This window comes from Diadema setosum, chromosome 5 (assembly GCF_964275005.1).
Source record: "Diadema setosum chromosome 5, eeDiaSeto1, whole genome shotgun sequence".
In the NCBI taxonomy this organism is placed as follows: Eukaryota; Metazoa; Echinodermata; class Echinoidea; order Diadematoida; family Diadematidae; genus Diadema; species Diadema setosum.
The window spans coordinates 41,393,820-41,409,224 of record NC_092689.1 but is presented as its reverse complement, the minus strand read 5'-3'; the positions used below and the strand labels follow the sequence as shown (position 1 = coordinate 41,409,224).

The window sequence follows — 15,405 nt, the reverse complement described above, 5'->3', positions numbered from 1 at the left end:
CAACAACAAACAAAGCCTTTCCCTTGTGTCCACTAAAGTTGACCTCCCTGTTCTATGTCATGTAACTACACTGTATGTTTCACTCAGTGAAGATCTATTATGCGTTTATAATCAAGCTTTCACCTCTGGTGAAATGTTTTAGAAAAAAAACTTTCTGCAACAACTTATTGCAGTACAGGGCACTCCCATTATAATTAAAACGGTAAAAAATATAACAAAATTCTCGTTACAATCAAGCAAAAATTCAGGTCCCAGAATAATCATGTATATAATATCTTTATGCACTTTACTGTTGGGCTGTTATGAAATTTCGATATATAAGACAGAAAACTGCTGGTCCAGAAGACTTCATTATAACGGGAGCTGCCTGTACCTTGTCAGACCATATTCCCTTAAATATCTTTTAAATCTATGATACAGTCATCTTATAATGTTACCTTGATACATGACCAGCCCAAATGATACTATTAAAGTAAACAAGCCTACCAATAATCAATCCATTCCTCTGTCACAGTCAAGCATGATCCAAGTCTGACTGCATTCTGCTGGAAGTGCTCTAGTCCTTAAACACTCACCGTATCTTTGAACTCATCAGAGCTCTCTCTCTAACTGTACAATAAATTGCAATTTAAATACATGTAATCTCAATTGCACTGTCTAGATAAGATTTTGTCAAATCCTCAAATCATTACAAAAGCAGCAGTCTTCAGAATTTTAACTTGGTCTACACCACATATATATTCTGAAATCAAATAAGTATATTGCTTTTCTATAAATTACAAATGCATGAATACAACATACATGATAACAAATACTATTAACTGTCTTGTAGAACGCACTTTCCAATAATATACTGATTAATGCGCTTTACACAATAAATTTGTCATACAAACAAACAAGCAAATCTTATTTACTTAATATACATAATCCGGGTGACAAACAGAATTCCTCTGGCAGTGCATTCTAAACTGTGGGTCCACGAAACAAGGAACTAGGAACTGCCAGTATATTCACCTGCCTTCATTTTTAAATACACATGGTACCCGAAGCATAAATTTGATATCTTTCCTATTTGAACAAATGCATTTTTGTATTTGTTGCTTATAATGTAAAAATCTGGCCTTCAGCGTCAATTCAGTACCTAACCTATGACCTAAACAACCCGCAAAACTTAGTCAGCCTAATTTTTGTATAGTTGAACACACATAAATTTCTAATAAAATTTCATCAAATTGATTATAATTTACACCAATTACACATAAGTAGATTGACAACAAAATGCTAAACTAATAAACAGGACTAACGTGTAACAGAATTAGGATGCCACTGCCAATTCTGAAGTAGATGTTTTTGCATACTTTCATGAACCTTGGTAAATTTATAATCTTCAGCTGATGCACAATACCAGGTACCGGTACATTATTAGAAATAACTCAACAAAACTGCTACACTTTTTATGACTTTCCATGCATCGTGAACACCTCTTGCACACTATTGCTGATTGTAAGTCAGGCAGCTAAAGATAAGGAGATGTTATAAATTATTTACACATTGACTCGCATGGTAGCGAGCTACGCTATGTGCCATTAATTCATCTTGCTACTATTATAGATTGCCATTCGGTAGCTATAGCGATCGGAGAAACTCCGGTGTACCTTGTTGGAGTTGTCGCGCATTGCAGGTGGTGCCTCCTGGGTTGGATCTGCATGGCCGCTGGTGCCGGAAGTGCTCGTCGCATGAAGACTGGGTTTGGAGGGTGCCGACTGCCCTTCAGACGGGGCTTCTTGGGAGGCTGGTGAAGGGGATGGTGGTTGGAAGAACTTTCTTTTGTCTTGTAATGGCGATGGAGATGACGACAATGATGATGGTGATGGTGATGATGGCAATGATGATGATGATGATGATGATGGTGACGGGGAAGAAGCAAATTTTGGGGGTGGAGTTGGAGTTGTCTTCTTTGCGGATTCTGATGGGGGAAGGTACGGGCTGTTGGAGGCAGTTCGTGGAGGGAGAGAAGACAAGGGCTGGGAACGGAGCAGATAGATGTAAGTCTTGAACCTAGTAACCTGTAGAGAACAGAGAGGAACACACTGACAATTGAACAGATATCGTAGTTAACACAAAATTAAACAACACACAAACAAACTTACTTGTTTTGTGTACCTTCAACAAAAAAATGGTTTTGTTTACACTTGTGAAATATAGGACAAACCTCATAGTTCCTCACGACTGACTGCGGGTTCGTTTCTGTTCAGCTAATGCATATCTAGTTATTATAAAAGAAAAGATGAAATACTGACCTACTGATAGCAACCCTTAGGCAAAGTTTACTTCACAAGGAACATTTTTGAAAGTTTTTCATTCAGGCTTTTAGGTGCCTTGTGGGAGGAGCATGGAGAAAGTTGTGTCAGACTGAGGAATTATGAGTCAACGAAAGGTGTCAAAATGCCACATTCATTATGCTCTTGAATTTCGGATTTACAGAGATCACTATTTCAAAAAAAAAAAAAAAAATACTCAAAGCCAGAAATCAACTGTTGCACCAAAACACATTTCTGGCATTAATAGGACATTGATCTGTGAGAGCTTCTGTGGTTTGTGTATGGCAAGGTCACATGTCGATTTAGACATTTTTTTTTTTTTTTTTTAAACCAGAGAAAAACACTCCCAACAACAAATCAGATCTGGGTAGGGGGAACCTTCTTTACGAAGTTAGTAAGTTTTACCCCCCCCCCCTTTTTTTTTGGGGGGGGGGGGGGGGAGTGGAGGGGGAGGTAACCCCGATGGGGGCACCTGAACCATGCAAATAAACTTTGCATCGCCTACCCCAAAGAATATAATTCCCGGCAAGTTTAGTTGAACTGAAAATTCTTGAAAGAAAAAATGTAACCAGTTTATAGATGACACATAATGTACAAGTGACCAAAAAAAAAAGAAGTAAGGTAAAACCTACTTAAAGTTAACAAACTTCTCCATCCATCATGGATCACCCATTTCATATGCAAAAAGGTTAACAAAAATGGAAGGGAAACATTTAGACCTTCAGTGTCAAATGTCAGCCAAAATAAGAAAAAATCATTCACTGGGTTTATGCACTGAGTCAGGTGCATTACTATATCAGTGCATAAATCAACGACTAGTAATGTTAGGCATACTTGAAGATCCCCATTATGGTACATTCACACAATAAACAGTACCTGACCAAACAGGTCTATAAATGCACATTATCTGACAGTGAATTGCAAAGTGAATGCAGTATAAAAACAATTCGATAAGCTTTCCACTGATTCTGAAACACAAACCTCAAATTCCAGGTATTCATCCTTTGCCTTGTAGTCCTTTACGATCTTTGCTTTAGTCTTCTTGTCAGGTGGGTAGTTCCGGTGATCTTCGAGTTCTCTCTCCAAAGATTCCACCTTGTCATCATGGCTCACAAGTTGCCGTGCCTGCCAAGAAGATGCAGGTGATGAAAAACACAGTTTATACCATATCAAGGTCTCCTAAAACTAGCAAATGTCTTTTCCAGCTTCCAAACCAAAGCATACAAAAGCTGTTAGCCCATTTTAGATTTCACGAAAACCAAGCTGAATATTTGATAGGGATTTTTGGTGGTGAAGATCAGGGGGCATTTCATGAAGCATTTTGCATCACATACTCATAGTACTTGTAGTGAATTTGTCTTTCCTTGCATGGCTTTGGCATATGCCTTGCTGAGACCATGATTTCAGGCAAGGTACTCCAAAATCCTTTATGATGAAACAATTTCCAACCGAGAAAAGTGAGAAAAGCACAATAGTTTGATAACCATTAATAAGCTTCACAGAGTCTCCTAATCAAAAGCTAACGGTTGCAACAAGAACAAAAATAGATGAATAATTAAAATTTTCACATTCAGTATGACTGACATTGTCAAATGAAACTGTCAATGACACCTTCACAAGTTACGTCAAGCAAGCTATCTTACAGAGTCGAGCTTGGTGGCAGAGCTTGGGAGTAGAGGCCTCTTGAAGCCAGCCTGAGAGCCCACGGCAGCAGGGAGCGGTGGGGAGGAGTGGACTGCTGCTGCCAAGTTTACAGCATGCATCCATCTCTGCATATCTTCGGCACTTCTGCAATACAAAACAAGGACACATCATTAGGTGCGTTCACATTGGAATTACTGTGGTAATATATACCACAGTAATTTGCTGTCATCGTTCACATTGGTGAAATCCCCAGATATTTCTGGCCCAAAAGTACACCTCTTTGAGGGAAGAACTGCACATATGCTTATCACCTATGTTGGGAAGACAGGAGGGAAGTATGTCACATCATGTGAAAAATACACCGCTGCACAGTGGGTGGTATTTCTTGACAAGATTCACACTCAAATGTCGCATGCAAATTTCATGCAAACTTTGAGTTACCACCCCAAATACCACAGTACTTCTTAATTCACTTAGCGTGGTATTTCACTGCATATGTGAATGGCCCTATTATCTCTATCTTCTCCTCTCTTTTTCCCTAAGACTTCAAAACCTCAACATCATACTAGAACATAATAATGCACACATAATGCAGGTACAAACATAAAAATCAACTGTATCATGAAATTTCTTTAAAAACAACGACTTGGAAACTTACAGACACTGGATGAGATAGTCCTGCCAGTTAGCCAGACGCAGGCAGAAGACATTTGGCTTTTTGTCATACTGGTTCGACTTGCTGGCAAAGGCGTGATGTAGGCTCATGATGTATTTGGGCTGGTGAAAGTTGGCTTCCTTGGCAACCTCCGACTTCATAATGGTAACAAAAAATATAACAGACACATCAACCTTTATAGTTAATTGCCACTTCTCGTTTGAGTTGACTGTGATATAATACAGTTTTTGGCACCCTGGGGTACTATTGAAATAGGTATCAAGCATTCTGTTGAACTATCAATCATTTTTTTTTTTTTTTTTTTTTAGCTTTGTACTCTGGTTACCAAAAATGGCACTATACATTTCCGTAACCAGGGGTATGACAGCATCCTGGGTTTAATGCGGTGTGCTGCACAGAATAAAATATGAACAAAATGGTGGAAACTAAAATACTGAACAAGACATAAAGTTACGATGACTCAAATTTTTGCGCAATGTGACAGAGTTGTCATGCTTCAGTCTGGTTATGTCATGTGGAATACAAACAAACACTGTCTGGATAGGCCAGCACATTCATGGCAATGCAAATGGAATACAAAGTTTTCCGTGTAATGACGTTTTTGTATGTGAGGATAATCCCCCGCCAAGATGAAGGTGCTAAAACATAGGCTCTGGATATTAGACATCCATACAATTTCACGGAAATGGTACTCCTAAAGTATGATTTTGATGTGGTAATTGTGTATTTCACTCAAATGGATAACTCACCTTGTGTAAGAAGAGCAGAAGTCCCTTCAACGTAGCAAAGTACATCTTCCAGCCTCGCTTGCCTTTAGGAGCTAAAATATCACAGGAAAGCACAATGCAAAACCATTACCATCAATTTTGAACCACAAAAAATTCTCATTGAAAGTGCTCTGATTTGTGGATACCAATGACAAAAGTACTGCTCTTGCTTGCAGATAACCGCACCAGAAATTATATGCATAATGTACATGTATGTGGATGTTTGTATGTACAGTTGAACCTCTCTTATCCGGCCTCCCTTTATCCGGATCTCTCTATTATACGGACGCAATCTCGCCGTGATTTTTTTTTTTTTTTTTTATAATTACGGGAGGAAAGGGGGATTCCCAACTCCTTGAGAACTCCTACACAAACACACATGAATTACATATTACTTCCAACATTAACATACACCTCTATTTTGGGGTCTGTTACTGAGTGTAACAATGAAAAGGTTGCAGTATACACATTACTACATGTGGCACTACAATGGGCTACATCAGTACATGTGTATGTATATGCATGTACATGTATAAAGCATTGAGTCTCCCGTATCCGGCCAAATCCCTTATCCGGATGAGCCCCAGTCCCGACTTGTCCAGATACGAGAGGTTCAACTGTACTTTGTTTGTGTGTCTATATGTACCAGGTACATAAGATAATTCAATTTTGATCTGATTTGATTTCAGTTTATCTAATTTGAATATGATAAATATGTTCAGCTTTGACACTTTTAGGTGGAAGTTACAAAGGGTTTTGCTGCAGGAGAGGTACACTAAATGCAGTGGCATTTGAAAAGTGATTATTTTAGGCCATTTCAATGTTTCTCAACACCTCGATTCTACCTCTCATTCTCTCAATGTACCTGTATACATTTATATTGTATAGACACAGTCAAACCTGTCTATAGCGGCCATCCAAGGGAGACAATAAAATTTGCTGTTATAAGACAGGTGGCCACTACAGAGAGGGTCTTTAGTATGGCTTTTCCACCGAGGGGGATTTTCTGTATCGGCCTTACACTGCAGGTGACTACTATGGCAGGCTTGACTGTCTACAGTATATTACAATGCACACATCTTATCTGAACATGTGAAAGTACTTATGGATGACTGACAAATGACACACAGCAGACAACAGGAGATGGACAATGGACAGAAAGTGATGGCAGTTATCAAAAATGATTTACTCCCATTTTCAGCACATCCTATTAATAACTGATTTTCAATTTTGCTTCTCCTGAGCAAAGGTCATCTGAATACACTTTATCAATGCTAATGAAGGATATAATCACCATTATCAGCATGCACATTTAGCTCTAAGTCTTGTGACACTCAAGGAAAAAGAAAAAGCATGGAAGAAACATTGATTGGCCTTGCATTTTTTCAAACTGTTTAATGTCTCTGAAACTTTCAGAAAATGGGCACTGCTGGTGTCTCGTGACTCTGTAAAGTGAAGGATTGAAACAGTAAGCATAAACTCTGAGGGAATGAACATGGATATTCTGCAATACTTGCTCATAAAGTAGACCTTGTCCACACTACATGAAGTAAAATTCATGTTTCTGCAAAGCACAGGAGTCAGTCACAGCATTCACTTTAAGCATTTTTATAGACTTCAAGAGGGCTTATAAATCTATCAACATTAGGAGTGGCAAGAACAGCGATGAGTTATGATTTTATATAGCACTCTCATAAATCAAATGCATGTCAACAGTCAATAGTGCATGTGTGTTCACATGACTCGATGGCACATTCACCTGTTGAGGACGAGTCCCACGGGTTAACACAGCAGTTCACCAGTCTGTCACAAGTTTACAGCCGATACTTTATAGCTTGTCTACCACAAGTTCACACTCGTAAAACACAAATGACTTCTACCAATATCCCATACTGTTAGTCTCTTATCCTAGGACAATACTAGGCATTGTCAAAATCACTTACTTTTCTTGCCTTCAGGGTCCATTATCACTTTTCGCATGATATAGCTCTGGATGTATACAGGTGCATTGGGGTCATTCTCAATCTAGACATAAGAAAACAAGTATAGCCAGTTTAATAATAAACAAATGGTATCAAAGCAGCTTCAGCAGCATGAGCTGGTCTGATTACAACAATTGGACAATTTAATCTTAGGAACCAATATTCCTAGCCATCAATAATCAGGTCAGTGCTGTATATAAAGAGAGTGGCCAACTCGGTTTTCGGCTCATGCGTTTTGAAGCCCGTGATTGGTCAAAACGGGTCCCGTGATCTTTGTGGAGCCATGTCGTTACTTAAGTGCGCTCTTACGCAGTGCCCATTGTTAACTACTGAAAAAAGAAAAATTTTCGCGTGCATTTTAATTTCGCGAATTTCGCGAGTGCCAAGATTCGCGAAATTAAAATGCAGCATGTGTCTACACTACATGCATTGAATGCCAGTGGCAGTTCTCGAAATTTTATGCCGCAAAAAAAGCCGTCGGCTCCAATTCGCGAAAAATTCATGCCGCAAATATATTATGTTTTACAGTAACCCGTATTTGGCTTGGTTATTTTGTTACGTATGAGCGTACACGCTAACCCTGTAATGCGTAATACGCGCGGTGACGACATGGCGTCCAATTTAGCAGTTGGCCAGACTCTCTTTATATACGGCACTGAATCAGGTCATATGATGGCTCCCTCTACTGTTTTGACTACCACTCCCTTTAATAGAATTCCACTTTTTGGTCTGTGTATATAATGAACTGCAATTGATATATACCATGCTATGTCTTCATCATAGCAAAACTAGTTTTCCTTGGCTGCAGAATAGACAGGAGGTCAAAAGATTCGAGAAGAATCATGAAAATTTTCAATAATTAGGAGTTCCTATAGAAGACTGATATGCCTGTAAAGATCTAACAGCATGCCAGACACCCCAAAGAAAAACAAAAAGATAATAGAAAGTTAAGATCACAAGAAATGGAAGGAGAAAGAGAATCAAAAAGGAACAACCGCAAATGCAATGCTGATGCTCTGAACTTGGTCTTCTCACGATTAACTTGCATATCAACAAATCACCAATGAAGACTTCCATGTGGCCATACCACACACGTATGCACAAATAAATAACCTTGAGATATGATGTGGAGAAAGATTCCATAATCTAAGGCTGCATTCAAGATGCAAATAGCTCTTACAGACACTATGCGGTAATGATAGGTCTTTGTCTTGCTAATGCCTTTATGATTTTTTTTTTTATTTGAATACTCTTCAGGTGGTGGAATTATGAAGTTGTTTGTTTTTTTTATTGGCCATTGATGAAGACCACGGAAGGAGGAAGTGGAATATGAGAAAGCAGAATATGGCTTCTTACATTCCTCGTGTGAGACACAGACTCAAACCCACTGGGACTTTACACCTAAAATCACATTTCACTTTGGCAGCACCTCTGTGGTGACTAACGGACAATAGTTTTAAAGGGAAGTGGAATATGAGAAAGCAGAATATGGATTCTTACATTCCTCGTGTGAGACACAGACTCAAACCCACTGGGACTTTACACCTAAAATCACATTTCACTTTGGCAGTACCTCTGTGGTGACTAACGGACAATAGTTTTAAAGGGATGGTATAGTTTTAGTTAAGATGGGGCTTCAGATTTGTGTGTGTATGTGTGTGTGTGAGAGATGATGAGTAACAACTTATGAAATCTGAAAGAGCATACAATTCCACACGGAAAAAACAAAGTGGCTGCATCCCAAATTTTATTAGGACCACTTTGTTTTGGGATATCTCAGCCATTTAAAAACCCAATTTTCATCAAATAAACCTTGAATTCGTCTTAGAATTGTATGCTCTTTCATATCTCATAAGTGGTTTCTCATTATCTTACAAAGAAGTGAACAACCTGAAGCCCCATCTCAACCAAAACTATACCATCTCTTTAACCTTTGATTTAAGTTGGCTGAGCACAGTCTATTAATCATGCAGTGCATTGTAAGTCTGTGTTTATGGGTAATTGAAAGCATACCTGAGAAACTCAGTAGCAAGCAAAGCATTCCAGACCTTAAACATCTTTCAGAAACACTCTCCCCAAGACCAACATATTTTTCAGCACACATTGTGTGGTTTCATTCCCACCTGCAGTAATGGATTGCTCGCAAGAGTTCCATTCCGGGAGAGTTTTTTGGACCCTCTTCCAATGCTTGATATATCACTCTTATCGTCATCGTCATCGTCTGTGTTGAACTCCAGGGGGCGTGACTTGATTGCATGGTAGAGTCCTTTCAGCATGTTGCGCTGAAAGTTTTTGCCGTCGTTCATGCCGTCGAGATTTGACACGAAAGCATTCAGGGACATCTTTTTACTGATATTCTGCATTGCGCACAAAATAGAAATCAGAGGAATCAATTTAGCAAGATTGGCAAGGCTACTGCTGAGAAATAATCAATGCTAAACTTGCTACTACTCAAATTTTACATTTATTAATGCTAGAGAATGGGAAGCAATACAGTGTTGTTTTTATGTCCCTTGAATGTCACTTTGGTGACAGTTAAAATAACCTTTCAGTAACCTCAGTTAGTTTTCACATTCATAATTTGCTGTGACATCTTTCTCACGTGTAATGATTTCTCACATATCAAAGCACAATTTGCTCACGCAGTAAGTCCCACATGCTGACACAGGAATTTTCCCTAAATACATGTGTGGATTCAGTAAATGCAGAAATATTAGTGAGACATATCAATGATATTAAGGGAAAATTGGACAAAAGTGAAGAATTTCAAAGTTTTGGCATAAGCCCTCACTGCTGGATAAGAAGACTACAAGAATTTTTGATATTACAGTAGGGCAGCAATAATAAAGAACATTTTATGAGATACAGTAGACCTCACTTAAGTCGACATCGCATAAGTCGACATGATGAAAAAGTCCCGATTTTTGCCTTTGTTATTCCTTGAAAATTTCTTCGTCTAAGTCGACATTCATAAGTCGACAACTCGCGTAAGTCGACCTGATTATTGAGTGTCAACTGAGCTAAAATATGTGTTAATTCCCTCGTCTAAGTCGACATAATTTTTTCCGCTCAAAATATTATCGCCACTCTCTGAAAAAGAATTGTTTTCCCGCTCCGATTCGCTGCATTTCTACTCGGTAATTCGCTAGTGTACGGCGCAGTAGCGTTCGCGTCATGCGTCCATTGTCTTGTACGCCAGAATAGAAAGGGCATACACTCATTTACTGATACATTGGAGAATTACATGTGGTACCCAAAGTAGTTCACTCTCCCCCTTTTCTCCTTCTCATTATTCTCAAAACACACAAATTTTGTAAACCTATAGGTCCTAGCAGAGAATCATTATCAGAACATAAAATAGGTGTTTCCGTTTATCCGAATATTCTTACATTGATTATTCCGAAGCGGTATTAGAAATCTGGGCCCATTTTTAGAAAATTAATTAAAATGCAACTACATGTAATTAAATGCAACTAAAAATCAAGTGCAGTGTATCAAATCACGTGCAACATTGCACATAAACGCAAGTGCATTGGGGCTGAAAAGGCTTGCGTTTGATAATCATGAATACGAAACTAGAAAATAGTTGCAACTGATTGACAAATTGCCCTACATCGACATAAATAAGCACTGAATTGATCAGTGTTTAGTAGTAGCCATGATAAAAAATCATGGGCGTACATACTCGAGCAGGATTCGAACCTACGACCTCCTGATCGCCGGACCGGCGTCATCTCCACTAGACCACCGAGCTTTCGCCCGACAGCAAGTGTTGGTTCTAATCCTTATACGTAGCATGCAGCGGGTACTGCTTTGTTATTCAAATTCAACAAATTCTTCCGTCGAGATGTTTTCATTGCAACTGATTGACAAATTGCCCTACATCGACGTAAATAAGCACTGAATTGATCAGTGTTTTAGTAGTAGCCATGATACATGATAAAAAATCATAAAAAAATTTGAATTTAAATTGCAAAGTTGCATGCAATTTGGGGAATATGCCTTTGATTTTTCAAATCAAATTTAAAACGTACAGTGTCTAGAAACGGACCCAGGTTTCCGATCCCGCTCTCTCGAAATATCTCTAGAGATTTGGGAATTGTGCGTTGTCGTTACTAATCGGGGCGAGATTTATGCATGAACTAAAACATAATTGTTGTTAATGTCAGTAGGTATGTTTTGGCGGCAAAAGGAGTAAGATTTGGGTAGCGATCCGCATCGTGATCTCACTCTGTAAAGGGGAAATTAGTTTTCACTTATAAGTCGACAAAATGTCGACTTATGCGTAAGTCGACTTTCGCGTAAGTCGACGTGTTTTTCTCAGTCCCGATTATGTCAACTTACGCGAGGTTGTCTGTAATTAACTTTTTCATGAAAGTACAGTCCTTTGATTTGCTACTGATAAATGTCAAGGGTAGCAATATTCCCCCTACACTGTATACATTCTGAAAGAAGCATGTCAAGTGCTCTTTCATGATTCTCAAAAAATGAAACTTGCAGAAGAAGATGAGCAAATTCTTTACATTCAAGTTCATTCGATTTAGGTGCAAAGAAATGTTTTTTGCAAATTTGAGTTGCATACAATGCCACTGTCAGATACATGTGTAGATACCTGTCCATGAAGATCTGTGTTTAGCAGCATCACAGCACACGTCAGTGAGTGAGCCGCATCAGACGACTCTAGCACACCGGGGTTGCAGTCGAAGAAGCGCCTTGAGAAATGTGCCAGCACCCGCTCGCGCTCCTGCGACTCGCCGATTATCGTGACGCATTGGAGGAAGTCTCGGAGCGCTTCGTCCAGCCTGTCTGCCGTAAAATCAAAATACTCCAGGTACTCCTTGGCAACAAGCTTGCAGAATTCATTCCTAAATATAAAAAACCAAAAAACAACAACAACATTTTGAACATAAGACTAAGAGTAGAGTGTGTTCTCTACCATTAAAATGCTTTTAGAATACACATGTATATGATTTTTTAATTAGTTTTTTTACACATTTTTTTTGTTTTTTGGGGGTTTTTTTTGTGAACACTCCATGGTACTGATCTGACAGTTGTGCATAAGGTTAGCCTGCACATCTGCTGTTGAATGATGATTACTCTTTGACATGTCCATCTGGCTAGCTGCTGGGGCAGAACAAGTATGGCAAGTGGGAAGGGTGGCTGCTAAGTGATACATGCAATACATCTCACCAGACTAGCATAACAAAATGTGATCCACCAATGTACAAAGGTGTAACCACAGAGAGAATCCAACAGTGATCAAAGGGGTGAAACAAGAAGTATAGAGGAAGGCCTGCAACTGAGCCACTGATACTTAAAACCTTGCAAACATAGCTCAGGTGAGATTTAAAGTACCGGTACTCTATTTGGCACAATAAGTGATTAAAATAGTTGCACAATTATTTCTGTGCTTCAAATTTATGAAGTATTTCTGTGCTGTCATTTCTGTTTATAAAGATCCCATCTGAGTTTCACTCTGTCTCCCTCCCCCTTTTTTTTTTTTTTTTTTTTTTTTTTTGGGGGGGGGGGAGGCGGGGAAAGGCACATTAAACATGTGACTTTGTTTCTAAAACTTTTACTCATACTCCATGTTCAGATTGATCTCATACACGTAGTTGGTGTAAAATCACACATTATAGTATCACAACAGAAGTTTCAAGGAAATCCCAATGAGATGACAAGAAAAAGAAGTTTTGGGAGTGTCAAATGACTTTCCACAACAGTATTATTGCTTAGTCACACGACCGTGCATATAAGAGCGGTGATACCATCACCTATTATAAACAATTCTTCCTCTGTTCTGTAAGTGAAATATCTGGACATAATTTGTTATGTCAGTAATTCAGTCACTACAATTTCGACAAGTCAGTCTCAGAGAAAGATTTGTAAGCAAGTGAATGGGAGGCCTATGAAGCCATGACCTCAGCTTAATTGGCACAATCATGACTCTGCTAGTTTTGCAGATCTTCAGATCTTATGGGCAGCACGCAGTTTACCTTGTTCCTAGAGAAGATGGTTCATCTGGCACAGAATGGTGAATGCATTCTACCGTGTCTTATGACAAGTGTAAAGAAGAAACTATCATAGAGTAGAATACCATTCCATGAACTCTATGGCACCTAGAGATGCATGTGGTTGCCAGGAAATACTGTATGGAAACTCCAATTAATTGTTTTTCAGTCAAACAATCTCTAAACAACCTAAATAAAATCAAATAGCATGAAATTCTCAAATTTTTGTTTTACCTTTTACTTAAATGTATTGATACATCCTCACGTTTAAATCCGTCGAGCTCATAGAGTCGCTTTGCAAGCCTCTTAGCTGATGGTAAGTCCAAGTTCTTAGGGTTTTCATGGAGGGCACTTTCCAAACTGTCCATGTCTGGAAATTCGGCATCATCAGTGCTTGAGCTAGCTATGGAATTGGTGCGTACTACGGCGGTTGGGCTTTTGCCAGAGCCGAAACTATCACTGATTGCACTTGAGTGACCAACGACACGTGATTCTTCGACACCGTTTAAGTCCCCACTGCTTTTTCTGGGTTCCAAATCGGAAGGATTTGTTTGAATTCCTATCGCATTTGTGGACAGCTTGGGCTTGGATGCCTGCTGCGTCTCTCTGCTACTTCCGACTGTCACTGCTGTGACAGTGCTCTTGATGGGTTCAATGTTTGATGTCGTTGCTGTTACTTTCACTACTGGAGTTGCTGATGAGAAGGCACTATCCGAGGATATAGAGTAGCTACTGGCACAGGTGTTTGCTGCAATTTCAAGTCTAGTCCGGACCTCTTGGCTGTGGTTGTGGGTGGTGGGGAACTGAGCGGTGGTTATTCGAACCAATTCTCTCTGGCCTACACCATTCATAATGACTTCTGGTTGCGTGAATTGCACTGAAGAATGTGTATCATGGACAGCTTTTGGAGGGAAACCTTTGTCACATAGATCACGTTCATGTCTACTAGCCCCTACATCATTATCCGTCTCACTGTGACCCCTGTCCTCTGAGAGGCGACTAGCTGCTAGCAGCGAGTCTTCACGATGGATGAGAGCTGTTGTTGTTAACTTTTGGCCGACAAATGATTCTAAAGTCATAGAATCTGTGCTGCAAGAATTGGAGATGGCTTTATCGGTGAGCTGCTCTTGTATTGTGGAAACATCTACAGAATTTCCCTGCGTGCTAGGACATGATGATCCCTGCTGTTCCTCCTGACTCTGGCTAAGCTTGACGGGATTTGAAATTTTGTTCTGAAGCACACGAGACTGGACCAACCTCGCCGATGAGGGACTATTGTTTGCATCAACTGCATTGCTGCTTGTTGCACAAAAACGCTCGCTGGGGTCTTGAGAAGAGTCTAATTTGGTAATATCCCTACTGGGTGAATCTGCAATGTCCTCATTTACTTCATTTGATGAGCCAACAAAAGAGTTGTTTTTCACTTTGCTGATCTCAGGTTTATCACTTTGTGGCTTTGTGCTACCGACAGTTACTGATTTTTGACGCTGTTGATTGAATCCTGAAGTCATATCCAAGGGAGCCAAAAACCGCACAACTCGATTTCTAATGGCCGTGTCTGAGAAAAAGTCAAACAGAAAAATAGACAGCAAATCAGACTCTGCATTCATCAAATGATACAGGCTCAGTGAAAATATGAAAGCACAAGTACAAACTGACAGGAAAATAAAATTAAAATGCATGTCATATTTACTTCTAATCAGATAATCACATTAACCCGTTGAGGACGAGACCCAAGTACACTCGGGCAAGCGTCTATGGAAAATGTGTGTAGTAGCAAAATCAAACCATCCTCAACGAGTTAAGCATATACATGTATATCTGATGCCCCGTCCTCAACGGGTTAATCATATATCTGATGCTAAGACAGGCAATGTGAAAATCTATGCTGAAACCCTCTGAATAGACATCCATGCAAGCTGAACTCGTGAAAGGGAAGTCAAAACTGCCGCATCTTACTCACAGAGTGTGCAATGCTGGTCACCCTGTAACTGCAAATCATCC

The 15,405-nt window shown here is 39.5% G+C and overlaps 1 protein-coding gene across 1 annotated transcript in view; it reads right to left on the bottom strand.

Moving 5' to 3' along the window:
- Positions 1-1,236: 1,236 nt before the first annotated feature.
- Positions 1,237-15,405, bottom strand: part of LOC140228294 (uncharacterized) — a 32,602-nt gene continuing 18,433 nt past the window's right edge. The window contains exons 4-12 of the mRNA XM_072308519.1: positions 13,636-14,959; positions 12,003-12,255; positions 9,514-9,747; positions 7,352-7,433; positions 5,391-5,461; positions 4,624-4,775; positions 3,965-4,109; positions 3,303-3,446; positions 1,237-2,066 (exon numbers count right to left, since the gene is read on the bottom strand). Of these exons, the coding sequence (XP_072164620.1) occupies positions 1,587-2,066; positions 3,303-3,446; positions 3,965-4,109; positions 4,624-4,775; positions 5,391-5,461; positions 7,352-7,433; positions 9,514-9,747; positions 12,003-12,255; positions 13,636-14,959 (2,885 nt within the window). The 3' untranslated portion in view covers positions 1,237-1,586. The remainder of the gene's footprint in view (positions 2,067-3,302; positions 3,447-3,964; positions 4,110-4,623; positions 4,776-5,390; positions 5,462-7,351; positions 7,434-9,513; positions 9,748-12,002; positions 12,256-13,635; positions 14,960-15,405) is intronic.